A 20,103-nucleotide genomic window follows, 5' to 3' on the forward strand; every position below is an offset into this window, starting at 1 on the left:
GCTGTAGTAGTTTGGGATCCTCAAACTTACAGATCCCTATATGTTCAAGGTCATAGTTAGTATTTACTTGGGCTTCTGAAGCTTTAGTCCCTGATTCGATTCAGCAGAGATACGGCCCAATTCAGTGGCCAAATCTCCAAATCCAAATCAAATCAGGAGACCCCTTAATCATTCTAAATCACATCAGAACCCTCCGAATTGATTTGGAAAGATTCAGAAAGATTTGGTCATAGACACAGCTTTAAATGTTTTTTCTACATACCTCTAGGTATCAGGCAGCTCAGGAATTTTGTCATTCTGAGGCTCGCAGTGTCCCACAGAAGCACGGTGGGGTCCCCAGCACGCTTGGCAGCAGACCTGGAAGTGGACCAGAAGCACTTCCAGTCCACTTCCAGGTCTTCCAGGGAGCGTGCAGGGCCTGCCCCCCCATGTCTCCCCAGCTTGGGGACTCATGCCTTCTGGGTCTGGGGGTCCCCCCAAGGCTGATCATTGAGCCAGAGGATATGCGCCCCCCCCCAGCACACTCCCCAGCAGACATGAAAGTGGACCGGAAATATTTCCGGTCTGCTTCTGGGATTGCTGCTGAGCATTCAGGTCCCCCCACCCCGCATTTCTGTGGGATGCTCCATCTGCCCCAGCACTGCAGAATTCACGAACCGCCTCGTACCACAAGGTATGTAGAAAAAACATTTAAAGCTGTGTCTATGGTTGAATTGCTGATTTTCTGAATCAGCATCAAATCTTCAGATTCAGATTTGGCTGAATTGAATAGGGGACAGTGACCTGAATCAATGAATCAAATCACTGTCCCCGATTCAGGCTGAATCCAAATCTGAATTGAATAGGGCCTGTTTCACACACCCTTAGTATTTACCAAGGTGTTTACAGCACCTCAAGAGACAAACAAGAATCAGTGGAATCTGTAAAAGTATCTAAATGAATGACATGCCTACAACACTTTGATTTTACTGGGAGCAAGACACCAAATTAGCTGAGGCACTTTTGGTAAATTTGCTAGACACTCGTATACACCTTTAGGAATTTTATGACCACTGTATATCTGGTTCTAATTTATTTGCCCAAAGGCAAACAGCAAGTCATTGAGAGAGCCACAAACAGGACACAAATTCTAGTACCTCTTTGCCTCTTTCTAAGTACTAATCAACATGTGTCAATCTGAGTCCAGCCTAATGATCACTGCTAAACAGGAACTTTCCTCCAGGATGCCTTTATGCCCTTGCTGAAAGCCACACAGGAAGTTATGAAATATCTTGTATCATCTCTGTCAAACCCTTTGCAAAGATGCTGGAGGGAGAAACTTATTTCCAAATCATAACAGAGAATAAACAAGGAAATTAGACTGCCTGCTGCCATTTGATTTATTCCTGAAGTCAAGACTCCTGATGATAAAGTGATCCTGAAGTGCTTCATCAACAATTTACTTTTTCTTTAGTGACGCTGCAGTATTATTTCCTTTCATTTATTCTCCATTCATTTGACATTTGCCTGAGTCATTTGGAAGCTACCACTGTTCTCTTAGATGTTATCCACATTTCTGGGTTTTATAAACTTTTCTTTTTTTTCATTGTTCATTTCCTTCATCTGTTTGTGTCTACTCGTCTCTCTAACCTCTACTCTAATTCCTCTTGGTTATTACTCTCTACCATCCAACAGCTTCTCAAAAGATTAGTCTCCCTTTCAGTAATATTAATCCTACCTACTTCATGCTGATCTGTAATTACCACACTGCATAATGGTGTGTATTATACCGCACCATATTTAGTAAATAATGACAATCTATATACTGTAGGTCCATACAAGGATTACCTTTGGATTACCCTAAGTAAGCTTGGAGTGATCTAAATGGCTGCCTGTACAAGTTTTGGCAGGCTTAATCACCCTAAAAATGGTGTACGTGATTTAAAGTTAGTTCTGATTAGATAAGAACTACCTTTAGATTGGCATGGGTTAACCTGTCCTAAAATTAGTTAATCTGACCTAACAAACACTTGCATACATTACCAGCAGAGCCTTAGGCTGGGAAACTCCAGGAACTTTCCATAGCTCCAGGGCTGTGCTGTTTTTACCCCTCCAACCCTGACTAGTCTATTTCCATAGCCCTCCTCATGGATCAGCCAATTCCCATTTGCCTTTGACCCCTCCAAACCCACCCAAACTAGTAGCTTGCTCCCCTGTGGACCCACCAGCCCCTTCCTCAACAACTTGCTTGCTTCCCATTATCTGTACCTTTTCCCAACAAACAGTGAATCCTTACATGTCATGATCCTGACTCAGGTCTAGGTGGCTTAAATTAAGCCACCTAAACCTGAGCTGGGTCCCATGAATGCTTGTTTATACCCTATGATGGTGGCTGCTGTACAAAAATGATGTTAATCAGGTTTGGGGGCAAGGATTTTGGCCAAGGTGAATAATTCATTGAAATAAATTGGTTTGATGTGCATTATGCACCTAAATTGAAGTTAGATGTCTAAATACCTTGGGTATCTACACAAGACACTGCTGCACAGTTGTCACTGTGCATTTATTTAGTACTTGTATAATAAAGTACTAAATAAATGAGCAGTAATGGGAATTACTGCACAGTAGCACCAGCAAATGCCTTTTAAGTGATGTCACTGCACAGTAGCCTATTAATACTGCACAGTAGTGTAGTAGCACTATTGGTGCTGTGACTTGCTACTGTGCAGCATTATTTGGCTACTGTGCAGTCAGAGTCTCATGTAGTCAAGTCCTTTATCTACCTATTGTTTACTGGTTTGGTGTAATTTGTCTAATACTGCAGTGCTGGGAATACTCATGATATTGTACAAAAGCTAATATTTAGTGTAAGAAATATCATGCATTTTATTGAACAATATCTAATCTTGGAAAGTTCTATCTAGCACATGCTTAGGGCAGCCCTTGTTACCACAGGCAGTAAACTATTCATCTTCCCAACACCAAAGCTTGATCTGTCATTAAGCATTGATTATAAACCCTTGAATGAATGACCTTTGTTTGACCAAGCTGAACATTTTTCCTGAAAGCTGATTCGATATATACAAGGTACTGTAATTTCATATTCAACATGAGTAATGGGTATGTCATAGAGTTAAATTTTAACTTAATTAGGACTGATCTAGGTGAAATACTTTCAGCTCTGTTCTTTTCCTGTTTTTCTCAGCCTCTGAAACACTGCCACCCTTTTATTAATACATAATAGGTATATTCAAGTAGGTTTGAGAGACCTCCATCAGGACTGAGGTTTAATTTTGCTACCTAGACACTGTCCTAGGAGTTGGTACCCAGTACAAATGTATCTGTTCTAAACAGCACAGCTATAGCTGACTTAGAGTACACACAGCTCTCTGTGCTTGCTTCTCTTGCAGCCAAGTCTACGTGTTTGAAGGGGAAAAACCATTTATAAAAGGGGTCAGCAACCCAGATCTAACCAATGGCAACACATGGCACTGGCAGTACACAGCTCAGCCGAGCATTCACTTTTTTCTGCCCCTTGCCATGAGAGTGATCTCCTCTGCAGTGCCCTCTATCTGCAGTCTTTCCTGCTCTTTCTCCCTGCAATCCTATGGCAAACACTGCTTATGAGTGCCACCAAATTTGGTCCTCCACTCTGCCATTAGGGATGAGAGATGGCAATGTGTGGTGCAAGTGGTGGACGCAGTACCAGGCAGCTTGGGCACTGTGAAGGGAGGCAGTTGCTTGTGGCAGCAGCCAAGTCACAAGGGATGGCCTGCTGCTCTAAAAGGTTGCCGACACCTGGTCCATAGGGAAAGTGGTAGTGGCTGGCCAAAGCAGGTAAAGGAACATTTCCACTCCAACTTCTGCAAAACTGGGACAAAAAAACAGGATGTACGTCCTTTGAACTGGATAGTTGTATAATTCTTTACTTTGTTTTTTATGAACAGGATCCCCAAAGACAGACACTCAAGGGATGTAAAATTTATGGCTTCAACTCATTCAAGGCACTCTGATGGCACTACTCGATTCCATCAGACCAGCAGCAGCTGCACAACTTAAATCAAGAAGTAGAAATAAAAGCTGCAGAACAGGGAATAAAATATTAACATCTTCTACAACATTCAATCAGAATGTTTTTAATTCCCCAATTGGGAACTTAACCATTCATAAAAATTTACAATCCATAGAGAAGCATAGATATCTTAATACTATCTGATCAGTACTGCCACCTGCTGACTGAGATGCAAGGAACAGTAAGGCCTAAATAGAGACAGGCATCTAAACTGGCTGCAGAAGCTAATTTAAGACATGATAAGGTCTACTATTTTTAAATTAAACTATTTAATATGCCCCTAAGGAAATAACGAATTCCATCATGGGAACTTTTTTTTTACAGGATTTTTCTTAGATGAGCTAATTGGGTAGTTACTTAGATTATTACAGTTTTATACATTATTACATTTTAATTGCTAATCCCAACTATGTATTTATTTAGATTAACCCAATATTCATATCGGCACTGACTATTATTATAACTGTACTGCCTACCTTGCATTTTTGCATCTTTTGCAAAAGAAGAAAGAACCCATCCAGATTTAGGGCTATGCCACAAATTGACAGGAGAGGCAATCAACGTTATCTCTGAAGTCCATAGTCAACTTCTCTGGTTGTGCATAAATATGTCACTGCATGCTATTTGAATACTGTTATAGGGCATGTCCAGTATCTTGGGGATCTCACCATTATAAGAGGAACAAACTGACAACTCAGAAATAGCAACATGTGGCATTACTTTGACTATCATATAAAGGACAGATCTTTTGCCACTTGAGCTAATGGGGTGATATATAGGCCATAGCTTCTGTGTTAACCAGCAGGAGAAGAGATACACTTTGCAAACAGGTTTCATAGCTATTTCTTGACAGTTGAGAAATGGTGAAACTCAGAACATCCCAGTTTTCTATCTCTCTCTCCCTGCCAATCTCTTTGTCCCCTCCCCTGGGCCTCTAGTTTTAATCTCCCATACTCCTATTTCCATTCTCCTTGGCCCCTTGTCCCAGTATCTCCCATTTGTGACTCTTTATCTCTATCTACCCAGAAAAAATGCTGAATCTAGTTCCTTATCAGATCAATCACCTCTCCAGTTCATACCCCTAACTAGTTCCCTCATTTCCTTATTGATACGAGCTCTCCCCTCACTTTTCCAATGCCTTCCAGGCCTCCTTTTCCACATTGGCTATCATACTGTTTGGTTAAGCAGTCACAGGAGTCTCTTCTCTATGCCATTCTCTCCAGATGACAGCTCCAATCCTCACCAAACTCCCCATTACATATCCATACTTGCTGCCATTCTTAGTTCTAGCAGACTCCTTTCCCAGTGTTGTGCTTTCTGTGCAAGCTGCTTTCTCCTCCACCTAACTTGGGCATGAGCAGAGAATCACTGAGAGTAGAGGAGAAGCAGGATCCCTGGGTGCCTGTACATGTGATGAGGGTTTAGTTCTTCAGGGTTGCATTCTATGCCCCCTAAATTGAAATAGCAGGTTTTATTTTTCCATCACTCATTGGTTTTAAACCTCATGAAATGCTCAGTGCACTATTCAAAGTAAATTACTGCAGGGGGTGCTGCATAACAATTCACCCCGTTGATCTCTTCATAGTAAATTACAGCAGGGGGCACCAAAAAATGCTGATCCCCACTACTTAAAGGTGATGTCTATAGCTCACCATTCATCGACATGTGCAGATGACTGCAAGTGGTACGATTTTCTTATTTTAATTAATTCAATTAATTGCCATTTAATTAATTTTTAACAGTTTTGCACATTTTTAAATTTTTTACAAACCCCAAAATTTTTTATACCCATATTTCAAAAGTTGTTTATTCTTATTTTATTCTGATTCTTTTCATTCCTATCTTTATCTTTATTTTTATTCTTACTTTTATTTTCCTATTTCTATATCATCAAGTAAACTTTATTTCATGTGTAAATCCTACTTCTTTTTTTCACTCAAACAAACACCCCTATGAACAGGGCACTGAAATTCCATGAGCATGTATAATATGTGCACAAATTTGCACCTCATTAATTTCTTGTATATATCTTTATGTGCATATTGAAGTGTCCTGGTATGTTCATTAGAACTCTGATAATGCGCTGCCTGCATTATCTCACAGGGAGTCCCAATCCCAGAAGACGCTTGGACCCCCCACCCCTTCTGCACCCACATCCTTGCACTGTTGGGGGTCATTGTTTTATTCAATGTTTCCCTTCCATCCCAAGACACTGCTTGCCACGTCTCTGTTCGGGTCTCCATTCCCATAGCCCACCAAGTCCCCCAGTTTCCTTGGGATGTCCCCCACGCTTTGTCCACCACATTCAAAACCACATACCAACCATCCAAGCCCTGCCCCCTCCCCCCCAAGGCTAACATGAGACCCTGGCTTTCTGGCAGGACATCCCCCCCCCCCCCCCCGCCCCGGGAGACAGGAACAGAGCTGCTTCGTTATCACTTCCCCCCTCTCCAGCCAGAGTGCTGCCATTCTTTGCGCACTTATAACAAGAGCATGAATCAGAATCCCTTGAATTCTTATTTCTTCGTATGCATATTGGGTGTCAAGTTCATATGACCAGTGGTAGGTAAAGCATTTTATTGTCCTTGCTGCATTTACACTACCCCCCACTTACACACAAAACAAAGGAAATCCTGTAGACTTCAGCCCTCTCCAGCTCCCCCACCTCCCCACCGTCACCGCAGCCTGCCCTACACCACTACAGACAATGTATTAGAGATTAAAAATACTGTTGCAACACTTTTGTCTATTTTATTTATAGAAACTCTCACTGGTAACTGCTGAATGGTTTAGCATTCAGCCCTGATTGACCTGTGGCTTACAGAGCAGTCTGTCCATCTGCAGCAGCCAGAATGTGTGCTGCCAGGCAATTCCACACAATGGATCCTCGACCAGTGTTTGCATGCAGATTGTAGGGGGCACTGTACTCTGCCTGCTTATATCTTTGTCTGGTCGCTAACTCCTGCACTTCCTCAGACCAGGACTCACTGAATATCTCTCCCCTGGTTTCACAAATATTGTGAAGCATGCAGGCTGCCACAATGAATGCAGTAATTTTTTCTGGCTCCACATCAATCCTGTAGTTTAGAGACCTCTACCATGTTTTGAGACAGCCAAAGGTGCATTCAACAGAAATCTGGCATTTGCTGAGGTAGTAGTTGAATACCGTCTTTTGCTGGTCAGTAACTTGTCCTCCATATGGCTTTATGTGCCAGGGCAGGAGTAGGTAAGCCTGTCCAGCCTATATAAATGTTAGTAAAATATCCCCAGTGATCAGTGAGGATCACCAACAATCCCTACTTGTTGGTGAACGAGTGGCTCCTCAGGGATGGGGATAGGACTGGGATGTGCGTGCTGTCCAGTGCACCCAAACAGTTAGGGAACCCCATGGCCTTGAAGCCTTCAGCAACTTCCCTGGGGTTATGGAGGCAGTTGAAGTTGATTACCACGATGTCCTGCAGCAGCTGGCACACCTTACACGTCGCCCTCCTGGCCATGCAGGGAGTTATGTTAAGCTGGTTTCCAATGAAGTGGAAGTTGGTAGGGTGTAGCCAGTTTTATGATGGCCATAGCCACCCTCTTTTCTGGTGTGATGGGGTGACACATGGCAGTGCCCTGGCACTCAGTGTGCAGTGACAGCAGAGAGACTATGTGCACAAATGTGTCCCTACTCATGCAGAAGCTCTCAAGCCACTGCTGATCATCCCAAGTCAACAGTACAATGCACTCCCACCGATCAGAGAAGCTTGCGTGGGGCCAGACCTTGCAATCATTGCTCTGGAGGTTGATTCATGGAACCCTGTCAGCCTCAAGATCCATGGCTCTCTCTCAGTTTTCCAACTTCAGCTCACAGCCCATTGACTGGTATAGCAAGGCCTGAGAAGCTGCTACCCTGTGTTAGTGCCTTTGTAAAAGGTCCATCATAGCCTGTGTTGTGTTCAGTAGCAGTATCGCTGCATTATCAAGTGTCTCCAGATGTCCAACAGCATCTATTTCTTCTCGCAGATTCCATTAGGATTTATCAGTATTGTTATGCCATTGTAACAGGAGTGCCACTTTCGGAGCCTTGCTGGGCGCGCAGCTCCGGTCTCCTGCAATGGGCCGATCGCCCGCCTACTCTTGCCTGTCACGTCTTGATCTTGCTCATAATTGATGAATGGTTTAAATTAGCGGGAAGCTGCCCATTTTTGTGCCCCCTGATGGCAGGGGGCGCCATCTCTGGCTCCTTTTCCTCCCCTGCACTGCAGCCCAAGCCTCGCAGATGGTGTTGGTGTGATCTCCCTAGGGCCATGGCATTAGGTCCTGGCCCTTTGCTTGCCTTCGGGGCTCCTTGATGCCCCTTCTCCCTCTTGGGGCCCCTCACCGCCCCTCGACGCTGGGGCTCTTTGCTGCCCCCTTACTCAGGGGCTCCTCGCACCCCCCCAGTCTGGGCTCTTCGGTACCCCTAACTCCGGGGCTCCACACTGCCCCCTAGTCAGGGCTCTACGCTGACCCGTACCCCTGGGGCTGGGTCAACATACCCCCAAACAAGGCTGTGCCCCCACGACACTGCCCACTGCACTCACTGGGCACCAGGAGTCCCCAAATTACTGGGGAGCTTCTGTGAGGCCTCCTCACACCCCTACAGCCTCACCCAGTCCTCCGGTTGAACAAAAACACAAACGCAAAGCCCCCGGGCTACAACATAAAACTAGACCCTTCTGGTCTGAACAATTAGAAACCTCTCCTTACCAGAGAGAGAGAGAGAGAGAGCTCATCCACCCTCAGCAGGGACCAGGGTGTCCCAACCATCCGAGCTCTCCCCTTGCCCAGGCCGAGTTCCTCCTCCTTTGGCTGCTGGAGGGGAACTGCCCTCCTGGCCTTCTGCCTGGGCTTAAGAAGGGCTAAGCTCTGCCCCTTCCTGGCTCTAGGCTTCCCTGGTTGCTAGGGCAACCAGCACCTACACAGTCCTGGTGACTGGCAGCTGTGCTTCCCCTTTTCTGCCACTAGGGGTCTCTCCTGAGCCATTTCTACTGTCAGTCACAGGACACCTGAGAGCCCTGCAACAGCCATGTTGTTATGCAGGAGACAACAGTTTCACTCAGAGCATCACTTGCTTGCACTAAGGGGGTTGAATACGTAGGGCTGTTAAATTGGGTCATTAGCATTATAACAGCCTTGCTCCTTACATTTCAATTCCTACACACCTTGGGTTCCTGTAACTACCCCTTCTCTAAAAACTTGGGGTGTCTTATGACCCTAGAAACTTAGCAGAACCATGAATAAACCCACCCGAGCAAAACACCCAACCCGGCAGAAGCCAGGGAAGAAATGTGGGTGTGAGGTTCTTGCACTCTTTCTGAATAGGTCCCACCAGCACATCAAAAGCTATGCCAGACATTGAGGCACCAGAACCACCAGGTAATATCTTGGTCCCAAATGCTTGAAATCTCCCTACACGTGGTTTTTGATGATATGTGCTTAGTAGAAAAAGGGCAGGCACTAAGCAGAACACTGAAATGCCTGAACTTCAAAGGGCATTAGCATTAACAGCCCTGTTCTTTACATTTCAATTCCTACATGATTCAGGTTCCTGTAATCACTCCTCCTGTAAAAATTTGGGGTTTTAGATTTTTTGCAGATTACCTCTGTAATCTGTCAAGTGCTCAGCAGAAAAAAGGCAGGTGCTGAGCAGAAGACTGAATGGACAAACCCCAAATTTTCCCCGCCTCAGATCAAATTGATCCTCAGAAACACAGTTGAGTGACTGATAGGTCAAACCATGTTGCCAGGATGGAAGGAGGTATGTACTTGAAGGGAAACTGCAGTTTTTTCAAGCTGCATTGCAAGCTGCCAGGCAAAGAATTTTGGGTGTATGCAGCAGTGAGTCATTAACAACTATGGCTATGCGAAACTTCAGGTGCTGATTCAATTCGGAGGGGATTCAGCCTGATTCAGTGGTTGAATCTCTGAATCTGAATTCAATCAGGGAACCAATGAAAAGGCCTGAATCAATTCAAAGCTCTCTGAATCAATTCAGAGAAGATTTGGAGAGCTTTGGCAATTTGGGCAGTCCCTGCTAGCTGCAGCAGGGAGCTGGACCCGGACTCCATGCTGGTAAGAAGGGGGTGAGGGAGGGGGGAGGGGACCATGGAGGGGCGTCTGCCAGGCCCCGTCCCCTGCTCCCCCAGCTCCCAGCTCTTTAACAAAAAGCACCTACTTATTGGGTGGTGCCAGGTAGGGGGGCCATCCCCGCTGCCCCCCACTGCCCTGTGCTGCATGGGGGGCTCTGCCACAAGTCCAACAACCCCCACCCGCTCTCCCAGCCCCCCCACCATGGCTGCCCCACCTGCCCCAGTTCCTGGCCCTTTAAAAAAAACAAAACAAAACCCCAGACAACTGGTTGCTGCAATGGCCTAGGGGCTTCTGGGGGTTCGTGGCAGAGCCCCCCATGCAGCACAGGGCAGTGGGGGGCAGCAAAGATCACCCCCCCATCAGGCAGCAGCTGGTGAGTCTATAGTTTTTGTTGTTTTTTTAAAGGGCTGGGCTTGGCAGGGCAGCCATGGGGGGTTGGGGGCTTGTGGCAGAGCCTCCCCATGCAGCGTGAGATCACCTTTCCACAGTGGGCGGCAGTGGGGATCACCCCCCCACCACCGGGCAGCAGCCAGTGAGTTCAGGCTTTTTTTCCCCAAAGAGCCCAGAGCTGGGCCCAAGCAGGGCAGCTAATTGAGAGTGGACAGGGGATGGGGCCTATGTGATTCAGAGATTTGGCAGCAGCCGAATCTCTGAATCAGATTCAGCAGAATCGATCTGGGATGGCGATTTGAATAACCGAATCAAATCACTGTCCCTCGAATCAGCTGAATCTGAATCCAAAGCGAATACTAACTACTTCACACAGGCATATTAACAACTATCCTTCTGCACAATGGGTGACTTGGGGGACAATCTGGGGCAGGATACGAATGTCGCAGGTGTTAGGAAAAGGTCACATGAGGAGATTTCCATCAGTGCCAGTACTGAGACACAATTCATATTGGTGTTTTAGTTCAAAAGCCTGCTGCTGCCATTTTCGCAGTGCTGATATGCATTTTGTCACATTTACAACTGCATACGGTGCAGCGCAGTTTGCCTCAGCTCACGCACGGAGTAGACTCGATTAATCAAGTCTGATTCAAAGCAGCAGATCTCTAGCATATCACAGGACAAAAAAGTATGTGTATAAATGCCCTCAGTCTTTACTAAGCAAGTGTAAATTGAGATTTTTTTTCCCCAAAGGTTTATCACTTGGACAAATTTGGGAAGGTTTTCAAGGGAAGGCACATTTCTGACACAAAGACTGGCCCTCCCTTTTCAAATGTAAAAATCCCTGGAGATACTAGACCTGTTCAAAGAAATATTTTAACATTTTAAAACAATGTATTTTCCTTTATCTTCATTCTTGGAAACAGTACAACTATTTTTATTGAAACTTAAAAGAACAAAACAAAAAAGCAAAACAAAACAGTCAACAAACACAGCCTCAGAAAGATACCTGACATAGGAATTCCAGTCAAAATAGTCTACATTTGGCAAAATAATAAACAACTGGAAACGGATCTTATATGCACTAAGAGCATCCGGGAATGTCTCCTTGCTAAAAGGGAGGCATATACCCAATGGAGAGATGGGGTCATCGCCAAGAAGGACTATGCTATAGTCGCCCGAGGATGTAGGGGGGCAGTCAGGAGGGCCAAGGCAGAGTTGGAGATAGGACTAGCTTCCCGGATTAAGGACAATAAGAAGTCCTTCTTCAAATACATAGGGGGTAAAAAGAGGGTCCCGGGTAATGTGGGGCCCCTGCAGGACACGATGGGCAACTTAGTCATCACGCCAGATGACAAAGCTAACATATTTAACGATTTCTTTGCCTCTGTCTTCCTAAGTAGGGACCAGTTCAGCCACCTCCCTGCTGGGCCCCCCTCGGGCCCCGAGAGAGACACGCCTGGGCCAAGGGTTAGCGAGGAGTTAGTTAGGGTACTTCTGGAGAAGCTGGACGTGTTCAAGTCCGCTGGTCCGGACGATCTTCACCCTAGGGTTCTACAGGAACTGGCTGAGGTCATTGCGGGACCCCTGGCACGGCTCTATGAGCACTCGTGGTGCTCTGGCGAGGTGCCGGAGGACTGGAAGAGGGCCAATGTGGTCCCTATCTTCAAAAAGGGAAAAAAAGAGGACCCGGGAAATTACAGGCCAGTTAGTCTGACCTCAATCCCGGGTAAGCTCTTTGAAAAAATTATCCTGGCACACATCCAGGAGGGCCTTGCGGGGGAATGCATGCTCAGGGGCAACCAACATGGGTTTATCAGTGGCAGGTCTTGTCAGACCAACCTGGTGGCCTTTTACGATCAGGTCACCAAATCATTAGACGCAGGGGTTGCTGTGGATGTAGTCTTTTTGGACTTCCGGAAGGCTTTCGACACTGTCTCTCACCCTGTCCTCATCAAAAAGCTGGGAGACTGTGGTGTCGATGCCCACACGGTCAAATGGGTCGCCAACTGGTTGGAGGGCCGCACCCAGAGGGTGGTAGTGGATGGGTTCTTCTCGACCTGGAAGGATGTGGGCAGTGGGGTTCCGCAGGGCTCGGTCCTCGGGCCTGCACTGTTCAACATCTTCATCAGTGACTTGGATGAGGGGGTAGAAAGCACCCTGTTCAAGTTTGCTGATGACACTAAGATGTGGGGGGATGTGGGTGCACTAGAAGGGTGCAATAGGCTACAAGCTGACCTTGACAGGTTGCAACGGTGGGCGGATGAGAATAGGATGGGGTTTAACACTGATAAGTGCAAGGTGTTGCACATGGGGAGGAAGAACCGGCACCACACTTACAGGTTGGGGAACTCTCCTCTTGCCAGCACGGAGACGGAAAAGGATCTTGGAGTCGTCATTGACTCCACGATGAACATGGGCCGGCAGTGTGGGGAGGCAGTCAAGAAGGCCAATCGTACCCTATCATGCATCCACAGATGCATCTCGAGCAGGTCCAGGGAGGTGATCCTCCCCCTCTATGCAGCACTGGTCAGGCCGCAGCTGGAGTACTGCGTCCAGTTCTGGGCGCCACACTTCAAGAGGGACGTGGACAATATGGAAAGAGTTCAGAGGAGGGCCACTCGTATGATCAGGGGTCAGCAGGGCAGGCCTTATGAGGATAGGCTACGGGACCTGAACCTGTTTAGCCTCCACAAGAGAAGGCTAAGGGGGGACCTTGTGGCCTGCTACAAACTGGTCAGGGGGGATCAGCAGGTATTGGGGGAGTCCCTGTTCCCCCGTGCGCTGCCGGGAGTGACCAGGAATAACGGTCACAAACTGGCGGAGGGTAAGTTTAGATTAGATATTAGGAGGCGCTACTTCACAGTCAGGGTGGCTAGGGCCTGGAACCAGCTTCCAGGGGAAGTGGTGCAGGCTCCTAGCCTGGGGATTTTTAAAAGGAAGTTAGATGAGCACCTTGCCGGGGTCATCTGACCCCGGTGCTCTTTCCTGCTAAGGCAGGGGGTCGGACTAGATGATCTACCTAGGTCCCTTCCGACTCTAGCTACTATGAAACTATGAAACTATAATGGGATGTGTCAGACAACTTAAAAAATATGTGTTCTCCTTGCCCAAGCTATAATGAATATACTCTAAATAATAGTATTTACATTGTAATATGAAATGCAATTACATAAACTTCAGGGGGCAAACTGAAGAAATTCATGGTCATCATCCACATTAATGTGCATTGTGGGATTTGTACAGCTATGTTTTTTGTATACCAGTTATGAGGTACAGCTGGAGACAGGACTTTAGATTAGATGGTCCTTTGGTTTACTCCAGACTGTCACATGCTTACATTTGGCTAGTCTGCAAAGGATATGATACATGGGCATCCATGAGAGAGAGCATGGTTTATATACTAAGTCTATAGCTACACAGTAAATTGACAGCAGCACCTTCACACTTCACTGGTCTACATGAGCGTCCTCTTAAACTGGAATCAAAGTAGCTATGGCACTCTAAGTGGGATAACTGAATTCAGTCCTAATTAGTCCATCTACTCCACAGCCACATTTTTTCTACTTTAAAAGGCATCTTATGCAGCACAAGACAACAAACTGGAGGGCACTGTTGCTCAGCATCATATGTTTGCTGTGTTGTCACAACCTCAATTTGGTATGAAACCTAGAAACTCATGAATTTTAAAATGTACCCTGAAATGGACTTGTTGTTTGACTTCAGGCCACCTGCAAACTTGTCTGTGCCTCTGTATCCCCAACTTAATATCTTTCTATCTCGCAGTGGTCATGAGAGGAGTAATTAATCTTTGCAGAACACAAGACAATATAAGTGAGTAGGTAAGATACAAGGCTCAGCCTAAATCAGTATATGCTCTTCCACCATTCCCACACCCCTCTGAGCAGTTCAATAACTTGCCCTACTCACACACAATCACAGTTGTTGCCAAAGGCTTATCAGAGCCACTGGGGCCAATATTCAAATGCATTGCTGAAGATACTGAAGCATGACACAATTCTAACTCTGGCAGCTGCTTTGTTGCCTGAAAGAGAAAATTGAGCAATGATGCCCTAGGAACTCACATTAGCATTCTGACACCACTAAACTGAAAGGAAAGTTGGGGTTGTTTCTCCGCCTGTAGAGTTCACTCCCTTTCCAGATCTTCTCTGTCAGAAATAAGATATGTCTGAAAAGCAGTATTTCTTAACTTTGGAGTGGACTACAACCTACCAAAGATGTCATTTAAAAAAGTATTTGGAGAAGATTCCCCACAACGTGTCTCACAATGACTTTATCCCTGCTTCGTATTCACTGAACATTAAACTATATCAATATATTCTGCTATTTAAAATGATACACATGCAGTATCCACAAATGAATTGAAACTATTTCAGTGAAGTTCAGCTTTATAAATTTGTTAAGTATTACTGCCTCCTTCCTTAAAGTTATGAGTGAACAACGTTATTCATGTATGAAAAAATAAATAGAATCTACTGATATTTGCTCTGCACAGACTAAGGAGGGGGAGAATTTGTATGGAAACTCCTTTTTAAAATATTGGCACTGGAGATGAGGCAGAGAGGTTACAAGTAAAGTCTAAAAATACCTATTATTTCTCTGCACATTTTCTTTTGAATGAAACTATAAGTAGTTAACATCTTATATAGTTATCAATTTCCCCTGCCCCAAGCAATGAACAAAGGTGACGTACCCCAAATTCCATTATAATCCTTATTATAATTTCAGTATCTTTCCTTATGTCACTATCTACCCTTCAGTACTATACCTTTGTCCTGCTACACTGAAACTGTTACATGGTGTTAAAATATTTGTCTCCTTCATAACTTATACTTCTCTTCCTCTATAATTGGAGCTTTCCAGCTCTGTATCATGTCTAACTTCAATCTCTTTGATATTGGCTTCTCTCTATCTCTGTAGTGTTCTACAGCTCATCCTGGTTTATAACTCATAGTATATTATGTTACCATTTATTAAGCTTGGTATGCCACAGTATGTATTTGTTCCCTACATTCTACTATATTGTTCTTGTAGGTCCTGGAAGACTTCGTCTATTACTCCCATTTTGTATTTCATACTTTATTCTCTATTTTTATCCTTGCCATTTCATGCAATCTCTTTAGCCCTGCATTCAAGAATAGAATGATGAATTACTAAATTAATTCAAAAGATCTCTGAACCAATGTTCAAGTACCAGAATCCTGCTATCAATGGAAAAAGCACTCAAAGTAAAAATTTAACTAGCCACTAAACATTATAAGCCATAGCAAAAAAAATAAACAAGCATAGCTTTTCATGGCAGAAAAAGGAGCCTACAAAAATAATCACAAGGCTTGTAACTGTCATAAACTAAAGGAAGATATAGTTAGACCAGTATTCGTTCTTTCCTAAGCAGAAAATAAATTCTCTGGATACTAATTACTGTAAAGTATCTCTATAAAATATGCATAACAAGGTGGTGGCGGTGAGAAACTGAAAGAAAGAAAACAGAAAAAGATAAAAATTAAATGAGGATAGGTGAATGTTACTGTATGTCCTCCTATAGTTAAGATTGCCTAACACTTTATGAGGGAGAATTTTTCAACTGCTTGTAAAATTTTCAAATATTTATGATTCAAATGGGAAATACCTGTGCTCACTGCCTGTGCTCAGTGTTTGTTGGGGGTGTGGTAGGATGGGAGGGATGTGTTTGGAAAGTTTCAGCAAAAACAGTTAATCTGTTTTAGAAGCTGAAATCAGACAAAATATGTTGTTTTTTTAAACAATAAGACATACTGAAGCGGAGCAGCACTTCTCCTCCAAGTGTTTTTACTATTAACAAAAACCTTACTAACTTCTTATTCACTTACTTCACTGTCAAATATCTCTTGCCTTGAGGATTAGATACATTAAAGGACTCAAATGACTAAAATGTTAATTTAAGCATTACTGAGATCAGCGAAACATCTGCTCAGCTGCTGCCTAACTTCATAGGTGCCTAAACTCCCCAGATAACCTAAATCTAAGACAGCAAGATTTCTTAAACATCTAAAATTGATACTGGATATGCCTAGAGCTGCCTAAGTCCTGGCAGAATTGAGCAATTGGGTACTAGTAACCAGCCCATGACTAAAACCTACTTAGATTTACAAATTACATATTCTCAGAGCATGTATACCAGATCAGACCTCACACACAAGGACAGCTGCAGAAGTTTCCCACATTTTACCTTGTAGACTTGTGGTTAGAGAACTCACCTGGGATGCAGGCCAGGTTCAGTTCTCTCTTGTGCCTGAAGGGATTTGAATCCACTCTATTCTACCAGGAGAGTACCCTAACCACCAGGCTAAGGAGTTTCCTGAGTTCACAGGTACGCTACTACTTTCCTATCGAAGGTATTCCACTCTGCATGGAAGAATTCAATGTTCAATCTGGTATGGATTGGAAGCCAAGTCTCCTCCACCAGTTCTAGGTTAGAACTGGTGCACTATGCTACTGTCATAATAAATATCTGATAATAAATATTGAATTATTCTATGGAAAGTGGAAGTTTTAATTAAAGAAATAAATCAGCAGAGAAGATGAATTATGTCCCTCTCCAGAATGCTCTACAAGTCTGGTGATAAGATTTGGGGGTAAGTCCCTCCAAGTAGAGGAGAAAATTATGCCTTCATCTCCCTTATCTTAGGTGAGTGTTCCTGTGCTATTGGTTAAAATAACAAGGTAAAATAACAAGCTATCAGCACTGGCCCCTCTTTCTCTGGTGGCAGCCATATTTGTGAGGAAGGGATGGCTTAACTACCCAACCCCAGGAAAGTGTTCATGGCTATGAATGCCAAGCAGAGATAATTGCCCCACACCCTATATGATCCCATAGATAGGGATGGAAAGGACCTGATACGGTCATCTTGTTCAGCCCCCTTCTTAAGGCAGAAAAAAATAGATGCTGCAGATTTCCCAGTTAGCCACATAACTCCATCAAATTAAGCTCTGACATTCCCTTGGCACTCCTCATTAGCCAATTTAAGCAACTTCATACTCAGTGTGCTATCTTTTCTGGATCTCATTCTTAGTTGTTTAATGCCACGCACCACTCCCCATTAAATAGGAAGTTCATGTACCTAAGGGCTGTGAATTCCAGTTGGCATCAGGATGTGGCAGGTACCACATAGAGGCTGCATACAAATTTTGAAATGATCTGGGAGAATTCTCCTGGGTTTGTTTCCCTAATAGAGAAACTTATCCAGAGGTGCCTGAACAGACATTCAAATGTTGAGTGCCTGAAGAGCAGAGAGTTTGCAGTGCTGATGCTATGCAGACATGCAGGCCCTGTGCCCACATATCAACATGCTGTCCTGTTGTTAAGAGAAAGAAGCAATTTTACTGTACCAGATTTCAACAAAGCTATTTAAGAAATAGGAGACAAGATCACAGAACTATAGCTAGCAAGTGCTTTGGTAATATTTTTCACAGAACACTTACCATTGTTTAGAGTCAGCATCACAGTTGCAGTAGTACTTGGCATCAGTACAATTGCGTTCAATGCCACAGGCACATTTTTGAATTCCAGGTCCAGAGCCACCCCAGTAGTAGTGCTTCTCATTGGCTTTTCCAACCCACCAGGTATATGGACTTCCATCTGCAAGGTAAAAAAATGCAAGGTTTAATGTATCAAAGGTGGCAGAACTCCACAATGCCGCAGCTGGACACAGTTGACTAACGTGTACAATGTATTAAACCACTCAGCTAAGAAGCCGTTTTAAATTACTTTATCATCACAGAGTAAAATAGCGTTATCCTCACTTAGAAGTAAGAGGATTGATAGATCCAATAGATATACGTAGCAATATTTAGCAATATAGGGAAATATAAGAATACAGGTTTTGTACCAAGACCATTTCACAGTTTGTCCAATAACATCTGAATGTAGCTGAAAAGGGAACATATCTATCATAAATGAACAGGCATTTTTTTTCTATTGCAATTAAAAGGACACCAGTGGGAGTATTAACGTGCTTTAGTTCCTTCCATTGTGAGCACTAGGAAAATGCACATTAGCCTACCGTAATGGGCGTTAACTAAAGAGCACGCTTTTACATGTACTCTGCGGATGGTGGGGTGGCTCCGAGAGCCACTCTAATAAAAGTGCTGCAGCATCTTGTATACTAGTAACTCTGAGCTTCAGAATGGTGACAGAGGTGTTTGAACTAAAGCTTGTTCAATGAGCCTTACATAAAGCACCCCCACCAGCATTTTGAAGTGTGGGGACACTGATCCACGAGATGCAGAGGCTGGCTGAAGCACAGTAATGACCATGCTCCAGCAGACTCAATTATACTGTAATTATAGCATGTTGGAGCAGCCTCCATGCTTGTGTACAGGCCCCCATGGCTTTTAAGTGATACTTAATGTATCACTAGCAAAAATGTACATTAGCAAAAATGTACAGTTTTTTAAAGTGACACTTTAACGTGCATTATAATAGGCTAATGTGCATTAAAGCATACATGTAGACTTGCCCACTGTCCAGGGGAACCCTGCCCACAAAACAAATCATCTTCCTTATCTATTTTAATACCACCTTAGAGCATTAATACAGAAAACTTTAAAAAGTTAATTTACTTTTCACTGTTTATGCTCTTTGTTTAAATTTGTAATTGTTTCCAGTTTATACAATGAGAATAGGCTTCATGCAAATAGGCTCATGCATATTTTTAATTAATTTCAAAATCAGATTGTTAGGCATTAGATGGATGATGCAATATCTGGGCTGCACATGCTGCGGGGAGATAGGTATTCAGTTTTATTTTTGTTTTAAAGCAGCAATTTTTCCCTGGAAATTCATCTTTTTTTTCCATTGATAATGATATTTTCATAATCCTTTTTCCAGTTAGCCCAAAACAAAACTATTATCATCAGTTCAAAATAAGTGTTTGCAAAACTCCAGAGATGTCAGTTCTTTATCACAGTTCTTTATGCCCTGTGAAATGTTCTTGGTACAAATGCTGTAATCTTTTATTTCCCTACTTTGCTATAAATTTCCATCTATAGCTATTGGACAAATTAAGCTTCTTATTTCTAAGTGAGGATAACACTATTTTACCCTGTAATGATGAGGTGCCTCCAGTTCAGGAAGACACTTAAACATGAACTTATCTTTAAAGCATGTCTGTAACTCCATGGACTTCAATAAGTTCCTCTATAGTTTTTGAATCTAAAACAGCATCAGGGAGCTTGGCTTTATGTAACTTCTACTTTTTAAAAAATCTTGTTTCCCATCAGTTTACTGTAAACAGTATTTCACCTAAATTAAATTAAACACTCATAAGTAATTGACTTACTAACAGGTTTCTTAAGAGGCAAGTCCTCTCTAATGAACACAATGGGTTTTCATCTTTGAAATAAAAATGAAACATATCAATCATTTAATTTCTACGCATTGCACAGATTAATCTAAAAGCTGAAACTGCATTCATAACCCTAAAAATATCCACCTATTTGTGCCTATCAATTAGGCTGCAAATCTACTTCCATTCTACAGATTGGTT

The 20,103-nt window shown here is 43.7% G+C and overlaps 1 protein-coding gene across 1 annotated transcript in view; it reads right to left on the bottom strand.

Moving 5' to 3' along the window:
• The window catches only part of CNTNAP2 (contactin associated protein 2), a 1,889,175-nt gene that overhangs the window by 337,933 nt on the left and 1,531,139 nt on the right, over positions 1 to 20,103 (bottom strand). Inside the window, exon 14 of the mRNA XM_090049982.1 lies at positions 18,038 to 18,194. Within this exon, the coding sequence (XP_089906108.1) occupies positions 18,038 to 18,194 (157 nt within the window). The remainder of the gene's footprint in view (positions 1 to 18,037; positions 18,195 to 20,103) is intronic.

Source organism: Crocodylus siamensis, chromosome 5 (assembly GCF_052110815.1).
Source record: "Crocodylus siamensis isolate JL-2025a chromosome 5, ASM5211081v1, whole genome shotgun sequence".
Classification (NCBI taxonomy): domain Eukaryota; kingdom Metazoa; phylum Chordata; order Crocodylia; family Crocodylidae; genus Crocodylus; species Crocodylus siamensis.